Here is a 19403-nt window from a genome sequence, read left to right as displayed (position 1 = left end):
GGCCACGGCCCTTGCTTCCCTCCTGAAGCTGAGGGAGTCGGCATCCAGCGACAGCTAGGCAGGGCCACTCCTAGGCTGGGCAGGCGGGGGGCTCTCCTCTTGCAGTCAGTCAGAGCCAGACCGGGGCAGGTGACGGAGCTTTGCCCAGGGCATCGTGGAGACGCAGCCCCCCCAGCAGCTCCAGCCTTGCACTGAGAAGGGCAGGCTAGGCTCTGGCCCCCCTCGGGGATCACGGTGGGGTTTGTGGTCTGACTCCTGCTCACCCTCACAGCATCTCCCTTCTGGGCTGCGGGGCTGGTGTCTGCCCCAGCACTGCTTGCAGCTGCCGCTGTTTCTGTGGGGACCGGGGGGAGTTCATGCTCTGGGATTGGCAGGCAGCGTTCTGCTCCAATCACTTCCAGTCACTGCATGAGCTCCAGGACACGGTGAGAGGGGCTGCGGTACTGGGTCTGAACCCAGCCCTGGCCTCTGCCAGGAGGGGGCATGTGTGTCAGTCCTGGCCAGCATCTTCCCCTGGGCCTAGGCCTGTCCCTCAGAGCCTCATGCCCAGCTGCCTGAGCACTGGGCTCTGGAGTGCTCCCTTCCTGGCTCCTCACCCAGGGAGACCTGGCCTGCTCACTCCCTGGGCAGGCTGCTGCCTCCCCCAGGGCCGTCAGGGAGGGTGATGCAGGCACTGCTGTGGCAGTGAGGGGCTGGCCCCCTGGCCATGCTCCTTTTGGCTATGGGGCTGAGACTCCCTGCCTGCCCCAGTGATGCCGCAGGGTTGCCTTGATCTGAATTCACTGGCTGGGGAGCAGGGGCCTGCTTGCCTCACTGCCCTGCTGTTGCTGAGCCAGGGGCTGGCTGGGCTGTTTGTTCCCTTCCCTGGGCCCTGCATTCTGGGAACCAGCAGCTCCATGCTGTTCCCCAATTCCTGGAATTCCCTGTGGCAGGGAAATGCTGGTGGGAGAGTGCTGCTGCCAGCAGGAGCACAGCTGTATGGCTGAGCCCTGGCCCATGGCGGTTTTAATGTATGAAAGGAGCTCAGTGCTGGGTGGGGAGGCAGCTCTGAACTACGGCTCCCTCCCAGCCGGAGGGAAAACAGCCCAGCATAGAGGCCTCCTTTCACAGCCGGCCCTGGCCCCTGCAGTGGAATTTGTTCTGCACCAAACCCCAGCTCGGGAGGAGGGGCGTGCGCTTGCGATGGAAAGAGCTGTGTGGCAGCCTTGCCTGAGCTCTTTCCAGAGCCGGGAACCAGCACCTGCCCCCTCCCGGGCAGCTCCCCATGTTGCCCTCACCTCTCCTGCAGGGCTGATCTCTGCTAGTCCGGCCTGGCTTCTCCCTCAGTGGTGGCACCTGGGCTACCCACCTCGGGCCCTGCCCTCCTAGCCCAACCCACTTGCCTCTGATTCCTCCTGCCCCTGAGCTGGCACCTGCTGCTGCTTCTCAGGCTCCCTGCCCCGATTGAGCCCCATTGGGACAAGAGTGCCTCGTCCTGGGCGGAGGCTGCTGGTCCATGCACACCCGAGGCCCTGCCCGGGCGGCTGCCATGCTCGTGCGTCTCGTGCCCGCCTTCCCCCATGGCCCTGCAGCTCAGCCTGCCTGCACTTCTGCTGCAGCCACGGCAGCAAGGCCGGGCTGGGCCATTGCCTCAGCGGTGCATTAGTGACAGCTGGGCCCAGCCAGCAGCAGCCCCATGCACTGGGGGCAGAGGGCTGGCTCCACCTGACACTCCTTGTCCAGGGGGCGGGTGCAGCAGCTCCCAGGCTGCTGAGCAGTGTCTGGATGGGCCAAAGGCAACCTGCCCAAGCCAGGGGCTTGCGCTGGAGCCAGGGTGGGTGTCAGCCCAGGGCAGTTTGTCCCCAGACACAGCCCTGTCACCAGGGCCGGCTCCAGGCACCAGCCTACCAAGCACGTGCTCGGGACGGGGCGGCACCGCGGGACGGGGCGGCGCTCAGGGTTTGGGTTTGGTTTGGCTGGTGGGGGACTTGGGTGGTGCAATGTGATGCTGGGGGGGGGGGGGGATGTTAGAGCTGGCCCTGCCTATCACCTTTCCCTATCACACCTTCCCCCTGCCCCCAAGGTCTGCAGTCTGCCCCCTCCTCTCACACCAGCAAACCCCACTCCCTGGGGACAGGCCCAGCTCTGCCCCCCTGGCCTTCCTGTGGCTTGTCCCCTCAGGTTCATTAGGTGGCATTCCCCTTCCCCCCCCCCAGCTGTGGGTTAACGAGCCCTACCCCAGCCTTTGCAGGAGCAGCTGCCCAGCCTGTGGCCTAGGGAGCACTAGGCTTCCCCTCCGGAGGCCACTCTGCCCCTCACCTCTGGCCCTCGCACTGCAGCTGGGCCGCCATTGCCCTGTTCTCTGTGCAGGCGCCTTCCCCTGCTGGGAGTTGTGGCTAGGAGCAGCCGGCCTGGTTCGTCTCAGGGCAGGGCTCTCCCCTTGGCCAGGAAGGAAGCCCCTGCGCGGAACCCATGGGAAAAACCAGCCGGCAGCACTCAGGGAAACAGACCGTCACTTTTATACAGAAAATAAAATGACAACTGAGAGACGGGGCGTCCCAGCCACGGTCGGGGAAGCAGGACCTGGGGCTGCGAGCAGGGCAGCCTGATGTGGGTCAGCTCTCAGTCCATAGCCACGCAGAAAGGCGCGGCGGCCCAGGCGCGGCCAGCCCTGCAGGTGGCATGGGCAAAGGGATGCTGCGTAAGGTGCCTGGAGCCGGTGCCAGCTCTTCCATGAGGTTCCTGTGGCCGCTGGGCAGGAGAATGGCTAGGAACCGGGGGGGCTGGTCAGGCCAGGGGTGGAGGGGCAGAATGAGTGTGGGGCAGTGGTGGGAGGAGAGGATGGGGGGCAGAGCTGGAGGCAGCTGATGGCCATCCACACACCTCTCCAGCTTCTCCCAGGGAGAGGAAGCTGCTGGATTTGGCCCAGGCTCTAACCCTGCCCTGCTTGGGGTCATGCTGCACCTCAGCCCCACACCGAGGTGCGGAAGCCCCCGTACTGCCCCATGGTAGAAGTCCACAGTTCTCCCCGAGCAGGGCTGGGTGCCGTGGGGCGCAGTGCCCAGAGCCTACCTCCTGTGAGGCCCTGGGCGGCCAGACAAGAAGGTGGTGGCCACATCAGCCCAGGAAAATCCTGCCTGAGATCAGAGATTCCTGAGGACTCCACAGCCAGGCTGGGCCAGAGGCTGCCCCTGGGCACAGAGCCCCGCAAGCCAGCCCGGGACGTGGCACTGCCCCGGGACAAACAGCTTCCTCCTTGGAGCACCCGGCTGTGTGGGGGGGCGGAGGGGGGGAGAGGGGTCACTATACGATCTGGTTGTTGAGCTGTCCTGGGTACTGTTCAAACCGCTTGTTGGCCTCTTCGCTGAAGGCGTCACCTGAAGCACAAGGCGAAATGCAGGCGCCAGTGAGGGCAGAACATCCCCTAACAGCCCCCTGCCCCAGCGCTGCCCAGCTCAGCCGGTGCAGCCAGTGCCACCTCCCCTCCCAGCAGCTCCCTGCCCCACACCCACAGCCAGTGCCACCTCCCCAAAACCAGCACCCACCCTGCCCCAGCACAGCCCTGCCCCACACTCCCAGCCGGTGCCACCTCCCCCCAAACCAGCACCCACCCTGCCCCACACCCCCAGCCAGTGCCACCTCCCCCCAAACCAGCACCCACCCTGCCCCACACCCCCAGCCAGTGCCACCTCCCCCCAAACCAGCACCCACCCTGCCCCAGTACAGCCCTGCCCCACACTCCCAGCCGGTGCCACCTCCCCCCAAACCAGCACCCACCCTGCCCCAGCAGCTCCCTGCCCCACACTCCCAGCCGGTGCCACCTCCCCAAAACCAGCACCCACCCTGCCCCAGCACAGCCCTGCCCCGCACCCGCAGCCAGTGCCACCTCCCCTCCCAGCAGCTCCCTGCCCCACACCCACAGCCAGTGCCACCTCCCCAAAACCAGCACCCACCCTGCCCCCAGCGCAGCCCTGCCCTGCAGCCGGTGCCACCTCCCCTCCCACCAGCTCCCTGCCCCCAGCACAGCCCTGCCCTGCAGCCGGTGCCACCTCCCCAGTCCCCACCATCCCCCAAAACCTATCCCACCCCCATGCCCTCAACACCCCCCGCCACAGCACTCCCCTCCCCCTACTATCCCAAACCTACCCCCCAACCTACCCCTCACTGCCCTCAGCCTGCCCTACCCCGCAGCCAATGCCCCTTCCCCTCCCCCCAAATCTACCCCCCCCATCACCCAACGTGCCCAACGCTGGCGCCTCCCCCACCTGCCTGCACCGCCCCCAACACTGTCTGCCGCCCTGCCCCCCGTTTCTCCCGGGGCTCTGGCGCGGCACCGTACCGATATGGCAGTTGTGCACCCAGATGCGATGCCCGTCGTATTTGCAGTTGCACTTCATGGCGTTGTTGGTGAAGTCGCTCTCGGCCACCTCGTAGTTGGGGTTAATCACCACCTGCCAGGGGCACCAACCTGGGGCTGAGGGACTGCCTGGCACCCACACTTGTGTCCCCCGACTCCATCCCCCCCCCGGCCAGGGCTCCGTGTGCCCCCGTGTCCCCCAACTCCATCCCCCCCCCCAGGCCAGGGCTCCATGTGCCCCCGTGTCCCCTGACTCCATCCCCCCCCCAGGCCAGGGCTCCGTGTGCCCCCGTGTCCCCTGACTCCATCCCCCCCCCGGCCAGGGCTCCGTGTGCCCCCGTGTGCCCTGACTCCATCCCCCCCCCCAGGCCAGGGCTCCGTGTGCCCCCGTGTCCCCTGACTCCATCCCCCCCCCGGCCAGGGCTCTGTGTGCCCCCGTGTCCCCTCTTCCATCACCCCCCAGGCCAGGGCTCCGTGTGCCCCCAACTCCATCCCCCCCCCCAGGCCAGGGCTCCGTGTGCCCCCAACTCCATCCCCCGCCCCCCCCAGGCCAGGGCTCCGTGTGCCCCTGTGTCCCCCGCCCCTGCCCCCTCCCCGGCCAGGGCTCCATGTGCCCCACTGTTCCTCTCTGGCTAGAATGGCAGCTGCCCCATGCTGAGGCTTTGTCAGCCTGGATTTTAAATACACGGTTAAGAAGATGGTGGTTTAAACGCTAATTCCCTGGATGACGTGAGTTGCCCCCCCCCCCCCACACACACATTCACAGGCGGGGCCATAGCAGCTGGCCCAGCTATGCACAAAGCCTCTGGCCTGAGAAAGCTCCACCTGGTCCACACCCAGCAGCACAGGGCGCTGGGCCCAGCCTCCCCGCTGAGTACAGAGCCAGGCTGGTGGCCACACGTGCCCCAGGGAACCCTCCCTGACGGCCTGTGACAGCTGCATTGCAGGGACACTGACCCTGGCAGCCCACGGTGGGGAGAGTGGGAGACAACGGTCCTGGAGGCCAGGCCTGGACTGTGGAACTCACTGCCACAGGAGAGGAGACCACGGCCCCATTGTGCCCCAAACTAAATGCAACCTCAGCTCTAGGACAGCACCTACCAATAAACTCATCCAGCCGAGCCTGGCCCGTCCCGCCCAGACACCACCCTCCCCTCACGCACACAGCCGCTCCACACGCTCTGCACACACTCTGCAAAGCAAGCTCTGACGGGCTAGGAAGTGGGAGGCAGAGAAGAGGCGCCTGCAGCTCCGGGTACCTGGCGGCTGCCCCCGTACACATGGGGAGGGTGCAGCAGCCTCTGTTCGCCCCCCACATACCTGCAGGATGTAGTTGCCGGGCCGGACATCGGTGATATCGATCCACTGGCAGTCAATGTCGTGCCTGTACAGGTCCCAGCAGCCCACGGTGATGCCCTGCTCTCCGAAGTTCGCGCACTCGTACCGCTTGGCCACGTCTGGAACAGGGTGAGCTCACTTACCCTGGCCCTCCCTCTGCCCCACAGCAAGCCCAGCCTGAGGCGGGCAGCCCCAGAGGGAGAAGACACCCTCCCCCCGGGCTCTCCCCTCGCTTCCAGCGCGACTCGCGGCAGTGCCGAGCTGCTGCACCCACCTTCCTGGCACTCCGTGTCCTCCAGGCAGAAGCTGGCCTTGTGGCCCTCGGCCACCTTGGTGCCATTGGGGGTCAGGAGGTCGTAGTGGGTGAAGATGTCCATGCTGTGATAGTGCCTGGGAAGAGACACAAACCGAAGGCGCTGCACCCACAGACACACAGTGGGCGGGGCGAGAGACAGGGGATCCCAGAGATCCCAGTGCTGCAGCGGGGGTGGGGGGAGAGCCCAGAGACACGCCTGGGAGGGTGGAGGCCCAGAGACATGCATGGGGCGGCGTATTGGGAATATCCTGGGGAAGGGGCAGCCCGGAGAGAGGCATGGAGTGGGAAGCGGCGTGTGTGTCCGTCTGTCCCAGAGAGGCAGCCCAGACACAGACCCCCAGAGGGGCCCCAGTCCTACCCCCCGGGCGCTTTCTCATGCAGCCCTACACAGAGCCCGGTCCCACCGCGACTCCCGCTCCAGCACCCGCTGCAATTGCATTGTCCTGCAGAACGAGGGGGAGCAAGGAAAAGCCCCCAGAACGGGCAGTCACAGGGGATCCTGCTCCCCCCACGTTAGTGCTCACAGCCCCACTGCATCCCCATGCGAGTTCTGTGCCACCGGAGCCCACAGATCCCCCTCCCTCAACACGCCCATAACCTGCCCTACAGCAGCCTCCCCCAGGGTTCCCCCCTCCCATCCCCAAGCCAAGCCCCTCCCTCCCCGCCCTCTCCCATGGCCCTTCCCCGAGAGCTCCCCTGCCAGGCTGGGAGCCCCCCCCGGCCCCGAGCGGGACTGAACTCCATGGAGCAAACAGGAGACTCGCCATGGCTTGGACAGGACGACCCAGGCACCCAGCTGCCCCGCACGGCCTGGAGCCAGGACTTCCTGGGGCTGCTCAAGGGGTCACGCGGTGGCAAGCGCTACCCCCCACTTCCACCTGCTTCAATGACTGCAAGGCTCCCACCACCCCATCCTGAGACCCCGGCTGGCCCAGAGACCTGGCACGGGGGGACCCAGCCCCACAACTGCCACTCCCACAGCCCTGCAGCACCTCACCCTGGCAGACCAGGCAGGGACCGAGCAGCTGGCCAGCAGCCCACGGGCAGGATACCAGCACGGCCTGCCACGGTCTCCCCAGGGTGCGGCCTCCCCCTGGCCTCCCCCAGACCCCGCCCCAGCCTCCTCCCCCCGGTCTCCCCTGGACCTGCCCAGCCTCCTCCCCCCTCAGCCTCCCCGGGACCCTGCCCAGCCTCCTCCCCCCTCAGCCTCCCCGGGACCCTGCCCAGCCTCCTCCCCCCTCAGCCTCCCCGGGACCCTGCCCAGCCTCCTCCCCCCTCAGCCTCCACGGGACCTGCCCAGCCTCCTCCCCCCTCAGCCTCCCCCGGACCTGCCCAGCCTCCTCCCCCCTCAGCCTCCCCGGGACCTGCCCAGCCTCCTCCCCCGTCAGCCTCCCCTGGACCTGCCCAGCCTCCTCCCCCGGACCCTGCCCAGCCTCCTCCCCCCTCAGCCTCCCCGGGACCCTGCCTAGCCTCCTCCCCCGGACCCTGCCCAGCCTCCTCCCCCCTCAGCCTCCCCCGGACCCTGCCCAGCCTCCCCCGTCAGCCTCCCTGGCCCCTGCCCAGCCTCCTCCCCCCTCAGCCTCCCCGGGACCCTGCCCAGCCTCCTCCCCCCTCAGCCTCCCCCGGACCCTGCCCAGCCTCCTCCCCCGTCAGCCTCCCCTGGCCCCTGCCCAGCCTCCTCCCCCCTCAGCCTCCCCGGGACCTGCCCAGCCTCCTCCCCCCTCAGCCTCCCCTGGCCCCTGCCCAGCCTCCTCCCCCCTCAGCCTCCCCTGGACCTGCCCAGCCTCCTCCCCCGGACCCTGCCCAGCCTCCTCCCCCCTCAGCCTCCCCGGGACCCTGCCCAGCCTCCTCCCCCGGACCCTGCCCAGCCTCCTCCCCCCTCAGCCTCCCCCGGACCCTGCCCAGCCTCCTCCCCCGTCAGCCTCCCCTGGCCCCTGCCCAGCCTCCTCCCCCCTCAGCCTCCCCGGGACCCTGCCCAGCCTCCTCCCCCCTCAGCCTCCCCCGGACCCTGCCCAGCCTCCTCCCCCGTCAGCCTCCCCTGGCCCCTGCCCAGCCTCCTCCCCCCCTCAGCCTCCCCGGGACCTGCCCAGCCTCCTCCCCCCTCAGCCTCCCCGGGTCACTGCCCAGCCTCCTCTCCGCTCAGCCTCCCCCAGACCCCGCCCAGCCTCCTCCCCCCTCAGCCTCCCCGGGACCCTGCCCAGCCTCCTCCCCCCTCAGCCTCCCCGGGACCTGCCCAGCCTCCTCCCCCCTCAGCCTCCCCGGGACCCTGCCCAGCCTCCTCCCCCCTCAGCCTCCCCGGGACCCTGCCCAGCCTCCTCCCCCCTCAGCCTCCCCGGGACCCTGCCCAGCCTCCTCCCCCCTCAGCCTCCCCTGGACCTGCCCAGCCTCCTCCCCCCTCAGCCTCCACGGGACCTGCCCAGCCTCCTCCCCCATCAGCCTCCCCGGGACCCTGCCCAGCCTCCTCGGCCCTAAGCCTCAACTGGACCTGCCCAGCCTCCTCCCCCCTCAGCCTCCCCTGGCCCCTGCCCAGCCTCCTCCCCCCTCAGCCTCCCCTGGACCTGCCCAGCCTCCTCCCCCGGACCCTGCCCAGCCTCCTCCCCCCTCAGCCTCCCCGGGACCTGCCCAGCCTCCTCCCCCGGACCCTGCCCAGCCTCCTCCCCCCTCAGCCTCCCCGGGACCTGCCCAGCCTCCTCCCCCGTCAGCCTCCCCTGTACCGGCCCAGCCTCCTCCCCGGGACCCTGCCCAGCCTCCTCCCCCCTCAGCCTCCCCCGGACCCTGCCCAGCCTCCTCCCCCGTCAGCCTCCCCTGGCCCCTGCCCAGCCTCCTCCCCCCTCAGCCTCCCCGGGACCTGCCCAGCCTCCTCCCCCCTCAGCCTCCCCGGGACCCTGCCCAGCCTCCTCCCCCCCTCAGCCTCCCCCCGACCCCGCCCAGCCTCCTCCCCCCTCAGCCTCCCCCGGACCCCGCCCAGCCTCCTCCCCCCGTCAGCCTCCCCTGGACCTGCCCAGCCTCCTCCCCCCTCAGCCTCCCCTGGCCCCTGCCCAGCCTCCTCCCCCCTCAGCCTCCCCGGGACCCTGCCCAGCCTCCTCCCCGCCTGAGCCTCCCCGGGACCCTGCCCATCCTCCTCCCCCCAGCCTCCTCCCCCCTCAGCCTCCCCGGGACCCTGCCCAGCTTCCCCCCCCCCAGCCTCCCCTGGCCCCTGCCCAGCCTCCTCCTCCCCTCAGCCTCCCCGGGACCTGCCCAGCCTCCTCCCCCCCTCAGCCTCCCCTGGCCCCTGCCCAGCCTCCTCCTCCCCTCAGCCTCCCCTGGCCCCTGCCCAGCCTCCCCTGGGACCTCAGTCTCCACTGAACCCTGCTCAGCCTCCCCCAGACCCTGCCCACCCCTGTTCCGTCAGACCTCGGCCTCCCCCAGCCCAGTCTAGGCCCAGTTGAGCTTCCTTCCAAGCTGGGCCCTGGCCCGCACCCCTGCATGTCTGAGCCATGGCGAGCCCCCCATTTACCTATGGCATTCGTGCCAGACCCAGGAGTGGCGCCCGGCCTTGGGGCGGAAGTCGGCGCGGCCGTTGTTGTGGATCTGGGAGGAGAAGCGCAGCAGGCGGCGGTGCCCGTAGGGCCAGTTGGCGTTGCGGGCAGTGCTGGAGAGGCAGTTCTCCTCCGCGGCACAGTACAGCATGTGCAGGGGACGGTCCTCAATGTAGGCCGTTTCCTGGACCAGCGGGGCGTGCAGCAGCAGGTCTGAGGCAGCTGCGGGGAGAGAGGCCTGCTCAGCGCTGGGGGGCAGGAGGATGCAGGGGGCACCTGCTCCTTTCTGGGGGGAGGGGCCTGCTCAGTGCTGGGGGGGACGGACAGAGGAGGTCAAGGCCATATTTGGTTTAGTGCAGGGATGAGCCAATCAGAGCACAGGATGGCTCAGAGCAGTTCTTAGCAAGGGGATGCTGCCCTGCACAGCTGTGGTCCAGCTGTGCTAAAAAACAATTCAGAAGTTGCTGCTCTGGTCTGGCAGGAGGTGGAGCTGGCTAAGGGGAGCCAGGGTCTTGCAGCCTCCACCCACACTCCTGCCAGCAGGGGCTGGTTAATGCTGCAGTGGTTGGGAGAGTGGGTCTGGGGGTACGTGTGGGGGGGGGGGGGCTCTAGGGGTTTGCCCCAGATTTTACGTGGGGCTCTGCTCCTGGCCTGGTGCTGGGGCTGCCGCCCGGCCCATGCCCAGGACTCCACTCCTAGCCCCACACTGGGCGAGGGCACTGGGCATAGGGGATTGTGGGCAGTTTTAGGGCGGGGGGTGCTGTGGTTCTCAACCTGCAGCCCACGTAACACACTGAGAGTTGCTAGTAGTCGGGGCCAGGGTGACCAAGAGCTCCCCCCCGCCCCCCGCTCACTCTCAGAGCAGATGACCCCGGCGGCGAAGCGGGTGCCCGTCCTCTTGCAGTTGAGGCTGTTTCCGTGGTGCTGGCAGTGGCTCAGTGCCATCTCGTGGCCAGCGCACCTCACACCGCTCAGCACCATCTCCGTCACGTTGCTGGCATCCCAGTACCACGTCTCCTGGGAGAGACGCCGGGCTGGTCAGTGTCCTGTGTGCCCCCTGCCCCTCCGCACAGCAAGCCAGGCACCGAGCCCCTGGCATGTCCCTCCCGCCCCACACTTGTGTGTGCCATGCCCGTGCCATGCCCCCTCTTCCCCCCGGCGAGACCTGTGCATACCTTCCCGCATGCTGGGCATGGGCCCAAACGCCACCTGTGTGTTTATCCCCACCAGCAGCTCCCAGAGACCAAGCCCCCAAGTGTCCCTCCCCTCCCTGCCTGGGCCCTGCGAGCAAGCCCTGAGCCAGTCCTGGTGGGCGAACCCCCGCCCCCCCACACTCCCTGAGGCGTGGGCCCCTCCAGCACCTACCGTCACTGCATGCAAGGAGTAGCCCAGGCCCAGCTGGCGACATGCCACCATGGCTTCCTTGGTGGTCCAGCCCTCACTGCAGACCGTTCCCCACTTACTGCCTCGCTTCACCTCCACGCGGCCCTCGGTTGGGGTCCTTCCTCCTACTATTCGGATCTGTGAAGAAGCCCTGTGGGCCGTGAGCATGCAGCCCCACCCCACAGCCAGCCGGCCCTGCGAACCCAGCACGCTGCCCTGCCTGACGCGGTTAGCCAAGCCAGCACTAACACCTACTTGTAAGCCATGGTTAGCGAATCCCAGGCCCAGCTGGCGACAAGCCACCATGGCCTCCAGGGTGCCCCAGCCATCGCCACAGATCAGGCCCCAGGTGGGGCCACCACTGCTCCCAGTGCCCAGCGCCACCTCAACCCGCCCCTCGAAGCGACTCCGGCCCCCGCTCAGGCGAATCTGCGGAGAGAAGGTGACAAGGCCGGGTTAGCTGGGGGGCAGCGGGAGGGGCTGGCGGCAGGGCCCCGCTGGGTCCCTGAGGGCTCCACTTGCAAAGCTCCAGGCGTCCCCCACCTCCCCCAGCAGCCTCCCATGTAGCCACAAGTACCATGGGGTTGGGGCCTGAACTGGCGCTGGGAAAGGGGCCGGCGTGGAGCCCCTGCAGCCTGAACCTTGTATCTCAGAGTGGGTGCAGCCTGGGCAGTGCCAGGGCCAGCTCCTGTCTGCTCAGGCTGCGAGGCAGTGCCTGGCAGAGCTGGCCTGGGGAGCCAATCCCCCGCCCCAGCCCTGATCCCCCTGCGGTCCAGACGGCCCCTCCCATCTGCTGATGGTGATTTGCAGTCGCTTCATCTCCAGGGGCCACCAGGGGCCCAATCCGCCACTGGCCAGTGCGGCAGGACCAGGGCAGAGCTCACGCCATGTGACTCCAGCCCTGTCCAGCTGCCCGTGCAGGAGCCAATATCCTCGTCCAGGCTGGTGCTGGGGGCCCTGGAGATGGGGAGTGAAATCAGCAGAGACCTGCCGCGTGGGCAGCTCCTTGTTCACGGTGGGAGCGAGCCGAGGGGGGAGCTGTGTGCGCCCAGTTTCCCAGTGCCCATCCCCCATGAGCACGCAGGGAGCATGCAGTGCAAAGCAGCCATCTCCTGACGGGTGCTCGGGACTCCCCTCCCCGTGGGCGCAGGCGGGGACGGGTGCCCCAGGGCAGGCTGAGGTTCCCCAGTGGATGCTCCTCTCCGCCCCAGACCTGGGGTGGCACTGCGGGGTGCCATGCCCGGGGCAGAGGAACGGCTCCAGCCCGGGCTGTGAACTGAACAGACCCTGGGCGTGTGGGACACCTCCCATCATCACAGCCCCTGGCCAGCACCAACCCACATGGGAGAGAGAGACACCTGGGGGCAGGGGCACCACGGAATGGGGCGGCGACCCACGGGGAAGCAGAGAGGAAATGGAAGAGGGACTGTGCTGAGGGTTCCCCCCTTCCCCCCCATGACTGCCCCCCAAAGTGCCCAGCGCCGAGGGTACGACCAGTCCTCCTGCACCCCAGCCTGGGAATCGTCTCCTTTCAGCCTCACCACGGCAGCACTGGGGTCTCTGCCACGTGTTCTGGATGGTAAAAACCCAGCTGGGATGTGCTCCCCCGCCCCAGGGGACTCTCCCAGCTGGCACATGACCCTCCGCCCGCCCCCCCCCCCGGAGCAGGGAGCTACCCCCGGGTCTCGTGGATTGCCTGTGAAAGGCATTAACACACTGGGTTTCCCATGGGCAGTCAGACAGCTCTGTGCACGTGCTGGGTTCCTGTTTGGGTCCCATGGCTCCCCCCCACTGCAGTAACACCCGGCTCTGGTGGGCACTAGCACCCTTTTCGTTGCAGGTAAAGCGGGCGCTGCCCCACCTTTACCTGCGTCTCAGGGGTGGCATACGAACGGTGCCAGGGCCTCCTTTCCTGCCCCCTCCATGCCCAGGAGCTGTCAGTGTGACGGGGGGACATGAGAGGAAGCTGCTGGCAGAGGGCTGGGCCCTGTGAGCCCTACCAGGGGAGATGGCCCCCTCTGGGCAGTGACCTGGGACGCTGGCAGAGCAGCGGATCCTGGGCTCCGCGAGCCCCTAAGCCAGGCCCCGTCCCCCAGCCCTTGCGGGCTGCCCCCCTGCACAGGGGCGGTGCTGACCGTGGTCTCGTAGCCCATGTAGGGGATGTTGCAGCGGACCCCGGCGTCCTCGGCGTGCTTGCAGTCCTCCGCCGTGATGTTCTTATAGGGGCAGCTCCACAGCGACTTCTCCGAGCCTGTGCACTGCACCTCGTTCATGTGGATGGGCCCCATCCCTGGCAGGGAGCAGGGGGGCCAGGGTGATGGGGAGGCAGGCAGCCAGTGCCCCAGGAAATCCCCATACCTACTCTAGCCCCACCCTCCCTCCTGCTGGACACATATGGGGGTCTCCTCAGACCTGATGGGTTCCTACGGGGCTGGCATCAGGCATTTCCCTGGCCCTCCAGGGGCTGGGCTCTCCCTCGGAGGCTGAATTTCTCCCAGCCCTTGCAGCTTGCCTGGCTGGAGTCCCCTTGGAGAGGCTGGCGGAGAGGGGCAGGGCGCAGGGCAGGGCGCACAGACTGCACAGTGCTCACTAACTGAGAGCTGGAGTGGCTCAGCACCAGGCTCACCCCGATGTGGGGAGAGCCCCCTTGAGCCAGCGTCCCTGGGATGCAGAGCCCTCAGCCCGCCTGACCTGGTTCTCTCCCCTGCAGAGCAACAGGCTCAGGGGCTCAAGCAGGCGCCCAGAGGGCAGACGTGCCCTGACGGGCTCCCCACCATGCACTGAATCGCTCCCACGTACGCACGGGGCTGCCCCAGACCACCTCCCCTCACCACCCCCCTCCCAGCTCACCTTGGCCCATGCGTGCTCCCGTCAGAGCCTCCTTGGCACTGCCGAACCCCAGCTCACGGCACACCACGCTGGCTGTCAGCAGGTTCCAGCGGTCATCGCAGACGGTGCCCCACTCACTGTTCTTCAGCACCTCAACCCGGCCTTCCCCAGGCTTGGCTCCACCCTTCAGCCGGACGCGCTGCTGCGGCGAGAGCAGGGGAGACACGTCACAGGACAGCCGACGCTCCTGCACTGCTGCCAGGCCCAGAAGCAAGGGCACCTCAGGGCTCCTGCTGCCCCCACCAGGCCCTGGGAGATAGTCACTGGGCCGGGGCAGCCTCGTGACTGACCCTGGGCGCCCCCCGTTCCAGCTGCTGGCGTCACTGCCTGATAGGCAGTGGGTATGCCCCACGCTGAACCCACGGAGAGCGCTTACCTGGCCCTGCTGCTGCTGCCGCTGCTGCTGCTTCTTTGGGGCACTGCCAGTGGTGAAGAGGGGCCCTGGCGTGCAGCTCACCACAGCGGGCATCCCGCCTTTGCAGGCCGCCGTGGCGTTGCCCTTGTAGAATTCGAAGGGGCACATGGAGATGTGCACCTCGTTCCCCGTGCAGGCCACCGAGTGCAGCCGGTAGCTGAGCTGCTGCCGTTCCAGGTACAACCTGCCAGCAGAGAGCAGAGCTGGAGTGCCTGGCCGGGGGGGGCGGGGGGAGCAGCGGGGTGCCAGGAGCCGAGCCCAGCCCAGGGACTCTCGCCATCCATGACCCTAACACCATCAATCAGCAGGGAAGAGAGAGACTGTCACTCCATGGCCCAGCCCCTTGCAGCACGCCCCCCGGCCCCGGCCAGCAAGGCCCACACTCCTTCACCAGGGAACCCCAGAGCAGGCCACAGGCCTTTGGACTCCAGGACCCTCTGGTGCCGGGCACCCATTTACCTCTTGGGGACCCCAAAGTCCTCCCTGTGCTTGTGTTTGGGGCGAGCTTTGGAGACCGGCCTGGAAAATAGAAAACAACAGTCAAGGAGTTCGGAGCCCAGGTCTGCAACCAACATCCTGCCCTGGCTCTGCCTGCCACCGCCAGCCTGGCAGAACAGGGCTGCCCAGCTGCCTCCAGGGCCCTGGCCAGATCCAGCCGTGTGGGCACCAAATCCACCTGGACAGGGCCCGGGTGCCGCCCATTCCACCAGGCCTCAGGCAGGGCTCACAGCAGGAGGGCAGCTGCTGCCAGCTACAGCTTCTCCCACCTCATGGCCGGAAATCAGTCACCCATTGCAGTGACTCCATTTCCCACCTGATGGCCCATGACAGGCGTGACATAGCCATGTCCTGTGTCACGCCAGCCACCACATCCCACAGGCAGGCACATGCTCCCTGGAATGCAGCACACATGGCGCCCGGTGCCCTATGGCCATGGCATGCATGCTGCGTGCTCCCCACCTCGGCGACCCCTGGGCCTGCACCGCTCGCAACCTCACCCTCTCCCATGTAACCCCACAGACAGGCAGGGGCCCGGGCAGGGAGCTAGCTGCACGGGGCCAGGTAGGCTTCCAGGCTGTCTCCCACAAGGCCCTGCCGGGAGCCCCACTCCTCCTGATGCAGCGTCAGTCAGCCCACGGCATAGCTTGAGTGCCCGGTGTGTCTGGGGCGGGAAGGAAAGCTGGAATTCAGACTCTACTGCTCGCTCCTGCACTGGCCAGAATTCAACCCCCTTGCTCCAAACGGAGCAGTAACGTGCAGTATCGCTGGCACCACCCATGTAAATACTGCCCCAAACCATGGACTCCAGTCTGTCCTGCGCTACCCCTCTATCCTGTCCAGTGTATCCCCCTCAGTACACCCAGGAGCCAGCCACCCACCAACCCACACCTGTGCATAGCTATCCTCTTTCCCATCGCTCCCCCTCCGTACACCCAGCCAGCCAGCCCCATATGTACCCACCAACCCACACTTGTGCAAAGCTATCCTCGGGACACCATCCCTGTCCATCCTGGCCAACAGCCACTGATGGACCTATCCTCCACAAACTTTTCTAGTTCTTTTTGGAACCCTCTTACAGTCTTGGCCTTCACAACATCCCCTGGCAGGGAGTTCCACAGGTTGACTGTGCGTTGTGTGAAGAAATACTTCCTTTTGTGTGTTTTAAACCTGCTGCCTATTCATTTCGTTTGGTGACCCCCTAGTTCTTGTGTTATGAGAAGGAGTAAATAACACAGAGGTGAAAGTAAGCCGGTCCGGTCCAGTACGCCGTGCTGGATCATACCGGCTTCCATGGGGATTGAAAGGGCTCTGGGCTGCCCGTGGCTGCGGCTGCCGGGCTGAGGCCAGGATTTAAAGGGCTCAGAGCTCCCCGCGGCTGTGGGCAGCCCAGAGCCCTTTGAATCCCGGCCGCGGCTCTGGTGGCCAGGCTGGGGCCAGGATTTAAAGGGCTCCAGGCTTCCCTCAGCGGCAGGAGCTCTGGGCCCTTTAAATCCCTGCCCCAGCCCCGCAAAGCTCGGCGTTCCCCATGGGGGCCGGAGCCCTGGGCCCTTTAATTTGCCCCTGAGCCCTGGGGGGCTCCCAGCCACCTCTGCAGCTGGGAGCCCCTGGTTGATTTAAAGGCCCTGGGTCTCCCAGCCACAGCTGATGCCCCAGGGCCTTTAAATCTTGAGAGGCCCCGCCTCTTCCGGGTGAGGCCATGCCCCCCTCAGGACTCCGGCAGTATAGGTAAGTCCCGTAAGTTACTTTCACCCCTGAAATAACACTTCCTTATTTACTTTCTCCACACCCGTCATGATTTTATAGCCCTCTATCATGGTCCTACTTCGCTGTCTCTTTTCCAAAATGAAAAAGTCCCAGTCTTATTAATCTCTCCTCATACGGAAGCTGTTCCATCTCTTTAATAATTTTTGTTGCCTTTTTCTGAACCTTTTCCAATTCCAATATATCTTTTTGAGATGCGGCAATCACATCTGCACTCAGTATTCAAGATGTGGGTGTCCCATGGATTTATATAGAGGCAACATGATATTTTCTGTCTTATTATCTATCCCTTTCCTAATGATTCACAACATTCTGTTTGCTTATTTGACTGCCACTGCACATGGAGTGGATGTTTTCAGAGAACTATCCACAATGACTCCAAGATCTTTCTTGAGTGGTAACTGCTAATTTAGACCCCATCATTTTATATGTATAGTTGGGATTATGTTTTCCCACGTGCATTACTTTGCATTTATCAACATTGAATTTAATCTGCCATTTTGTTGCTCAGTTTTCCAGTTTTGTGAGATCCTTTTGTAGCTCTTTGCAGTCTGCCTGGGACTTACCTATCTTGAGTAGTTTTGTATCATCTGCAAATTTTGACACCTCACGGTTCACCACTTTTCCAAGATCATTTATGAATATGTTGAACAGCACTGGTCCTAGTACAGACCCCTGGGGGAAACCACTATTTACCTCTCTCCATTCTGAAAACTGACCATTTATTTCTACCCTTTGTTTCCTATCTTTTAACCAGTTACCAATCCATGAGAGAATCTTCCTTCTTATTCTGTGGCAGCTAACTTTGCTTAAGAGCCTTTGGTGAGGGGCCTTGTCAAGGGTTTCTAAAAATCCAAGTACACTATATTCACTGGATCCCCCTTGTCCACCTGCTTGTTGACCCCCTCAAAGAATTCTAATAGATTGGTGAGGCATGATTTCCATTTACAAAAACCATGTTGACTCTTCCCCAACAAGTTATGTTCATCTATGTGTCTGACAATTCTGTTCTTTACTATAGTTTCAACCAGTTTTCCCGGTACTGAAGTCAGGCTTACTGGCCTGTGATTGCTAGGATCATCTCTGGAGCCCTTTTTAAAATTGGCGTCACGTTAGCTATCCTCCAGTCATTTGGTACAGAAACTGATTTAAATGGTAGGTTACAAATGACACTTAGTAGTTCTCCAATTTCACATTTGAGTTCCTTCAGAACTCTTGGGTGAATCCCATCTGGTCCTGGTGACATATTGCTGTTTAATTTGTCAATTTGTTCCAAAACCTCCTCTAATGACACCTCAATCTGGGACAGTTCCTCAGATTTCCCACCTAAAAAGAATGGCTCAGGTCTGGGAATCTCCCTCACATCCTCAGCCTTGAAGACCAATGGAAAGAATTCATTTAGTTTCTTGGCAATGGCCTTATCTTCCTTGACTGCTCCTTTAGCATCTCAATCGTCCAGTGACCCCACTGGGTTGTTTAGCAGGCCTCCTGCTTCTGATGTACTTACACATTTTTTTGCTATTACTTTCTGAGTCTTTGGCTAGCAATTCTTCAAATTGTTTTTTGGCCTTCCTAATTCTACACTTCATTTGCCAGTGTTTATGCTCCTTTCTATTTTCCTCACTAGGATTTAACTTGCACTGTTTAAAGGATGCCTTTTTGCCTCTCACTGCTTCTTTTCCTTTGTTGTTTAGACACAGTGGCACTTTTTAGGTTCTCTTACTGTGTTTTTTAATTCGGGGTCTACATTTAGGTTGAGCCTCTATTATGGTGTCTTTAAAAAGTTTCCATGCAGCTGCAGGGATTTCCCTTTTGGTGCAGTACCTTTGCATTTCTGTTTCACTAACTTCCTCATTTTTGTGCAGTGCCCCTTTCTGAAAGTCAATGCTGCCCTGCTGCACAGCTCCCACTGCAGCCCCCAGGCCCTGCCACCACACACGAGTCCGCCAGCCCCATGGCTTAGGTGCGGCAGAGCCAGGTGGGGAAGGGGAGGGACTCTCAGCCAGCCCAGCTGCTCCACTGCCATTTTCTCCAGAAAATGGCCCGTGTCCACCAGCCCTTCCTTCCCCTCCAGGAGAAAGAGCTCTGCTCCAGGGCCCTGGGCTGACCCCGATGGCCACCGAACCCACTGCTGGGCTGGGTGGGGTGACGACCAACAGTCCCATCTCTGTGGCAATGGCCCCCACATAGGGATCCGCAGCGTGTCCCCCTGAGAGGTGCCCTTGCCAGCCAGTGGTGGGCATGGCGCTCCCAGCTCCCAGTACAGAGACCAGATCAGACCCCACCTGGGCACAGCCCCCTCCCTGCCCTGCCCTTTGAGGGGCTGGCGTGGGGACCCTATGCAATGCCAGGCCAAGAAGAAAGAGCCATTTCTCATGGAGGACACAGAACACAAGCAGAAGCCCCAGCTCCATGCAGGGGCGGGTCAGACCCCAACCAGGCCTCACATCCCATCCACGGCCAAATGAACTTCACCCACTGAAATGCAAAGGCCCCGAAGGAGCCATGCAGCGAGGGGCTCAGCCTGCCTGCCCAGGGCAGCCTTTGAATCCCAGGGTGAAGTTCATGGCTCCAGCTGGATTCCCAGGGGCCAGCCCAGAATCCAGCCCTGATGGCAGAAGAGACTGGCCCAGGCAGGGGCAGCTTCTCCCATCCAGAGAGACTCGGAGCCCCAGACCTGCCGGGGAGACTTGGCCCCAGGATGTGGCCCTGGCCCTACCCTGTTACCTTGCACCCGGCCCTGGGCTCCGGCTCTTTATCTTGGCTGCTCGCTTTAACCGCCTGCAGAAAGGAAACGGTGACCTGCCAGTCAGGGGACGGTGAGGGTCCGGCAGATGCCCAGAGCTACAGCCCACAAGTCCAGAGACAGCACCAGGGCTGGCAGCAGCCTGGGAGCCAGGGCAGAGCCAGGCTGGGGCCGTCGGCCAGCGTGGGGCCTGGGAGGGC

General features: G+C 64.6%; 1 protein-coding gene across 7 annotated transcripts in view; it reads right to left on the bottom strand.

Annotated features, from left to right (window-relative positions):
• Nucleotides 1–2479: 2479 nt before the first annotated feature.
• Nucleotides 2480–19403, bottom strand: part of LOXL3 (lysyl oxidase like 3) — a 32701-nt gene continuing 15777 nt past the window's right edge. For 2 of the 7 annotated variants that reach the window (XM_045017794.1, XM_045017795.1), the window contains exons 5-16: nt 19185–19238; nt 14655–14714; nt 14157–14379; nt 13742–13922; nt 13027–13181; nt 11147–11320; nt 10363–10525; nt 9487–9730; nt 5949–6064; nt 5657–5793; nt 4319–4430; nt 2483–3356 (exon numbers count right to left, since the gene is read on the bottom strand). In XM_045017794.1, coding sequence (XP_044873729.1) covers nt 3283–3356; nt 4319–4430; nt 5657–5793; nt 5949–6064; nt 9487–9730; nt 10363–10525; nt 11147–11320; nt 13027–13181; nt 13742–13922; nt 14157–14379; nt 14655–14714; nt 19185–19238 — 1693 coding nt within the window. In that variant the 3' untranslated portion in view covers nt 2483–3282. Of the gene's footprint in view, nt 3357–4318; nt 4431–5656; nt 5794–5948; nt 6065–9486; nt 9731–10362; nt 10526–10873; nt 11030–11146; nt 11321–13026; nt 13182–13741; nt 13923–14156; nt 14380–14654; nt 14715–19184; nt 19239–19403 lie in introns of all 7 variants that reach the window. The other 5 variants (XM_045017790.1, XM_045017789.1, XM_045017788.1 and 2 more) reach the window with 5 other exon arrangements.

Source organism: Mauremys mutica, chromosome 5 (genome assembly GCF_020497125.1).
Source record: "Mauremys mutica isolate MM-2020 ecotype Southern chromosome 5, ASM2049712v1, whole genome shotgun sequence".
NCBI lineage: Eukaryota > Metazoa > Chordata > Testudines > Geoemydidae > Mauremys > Mauremys mutica.
The sequence above is the reverse complement of the archived record's forward strand: the minus strand, read 5'-3'. Positions and strand labels throughout refer to the sequence as shown.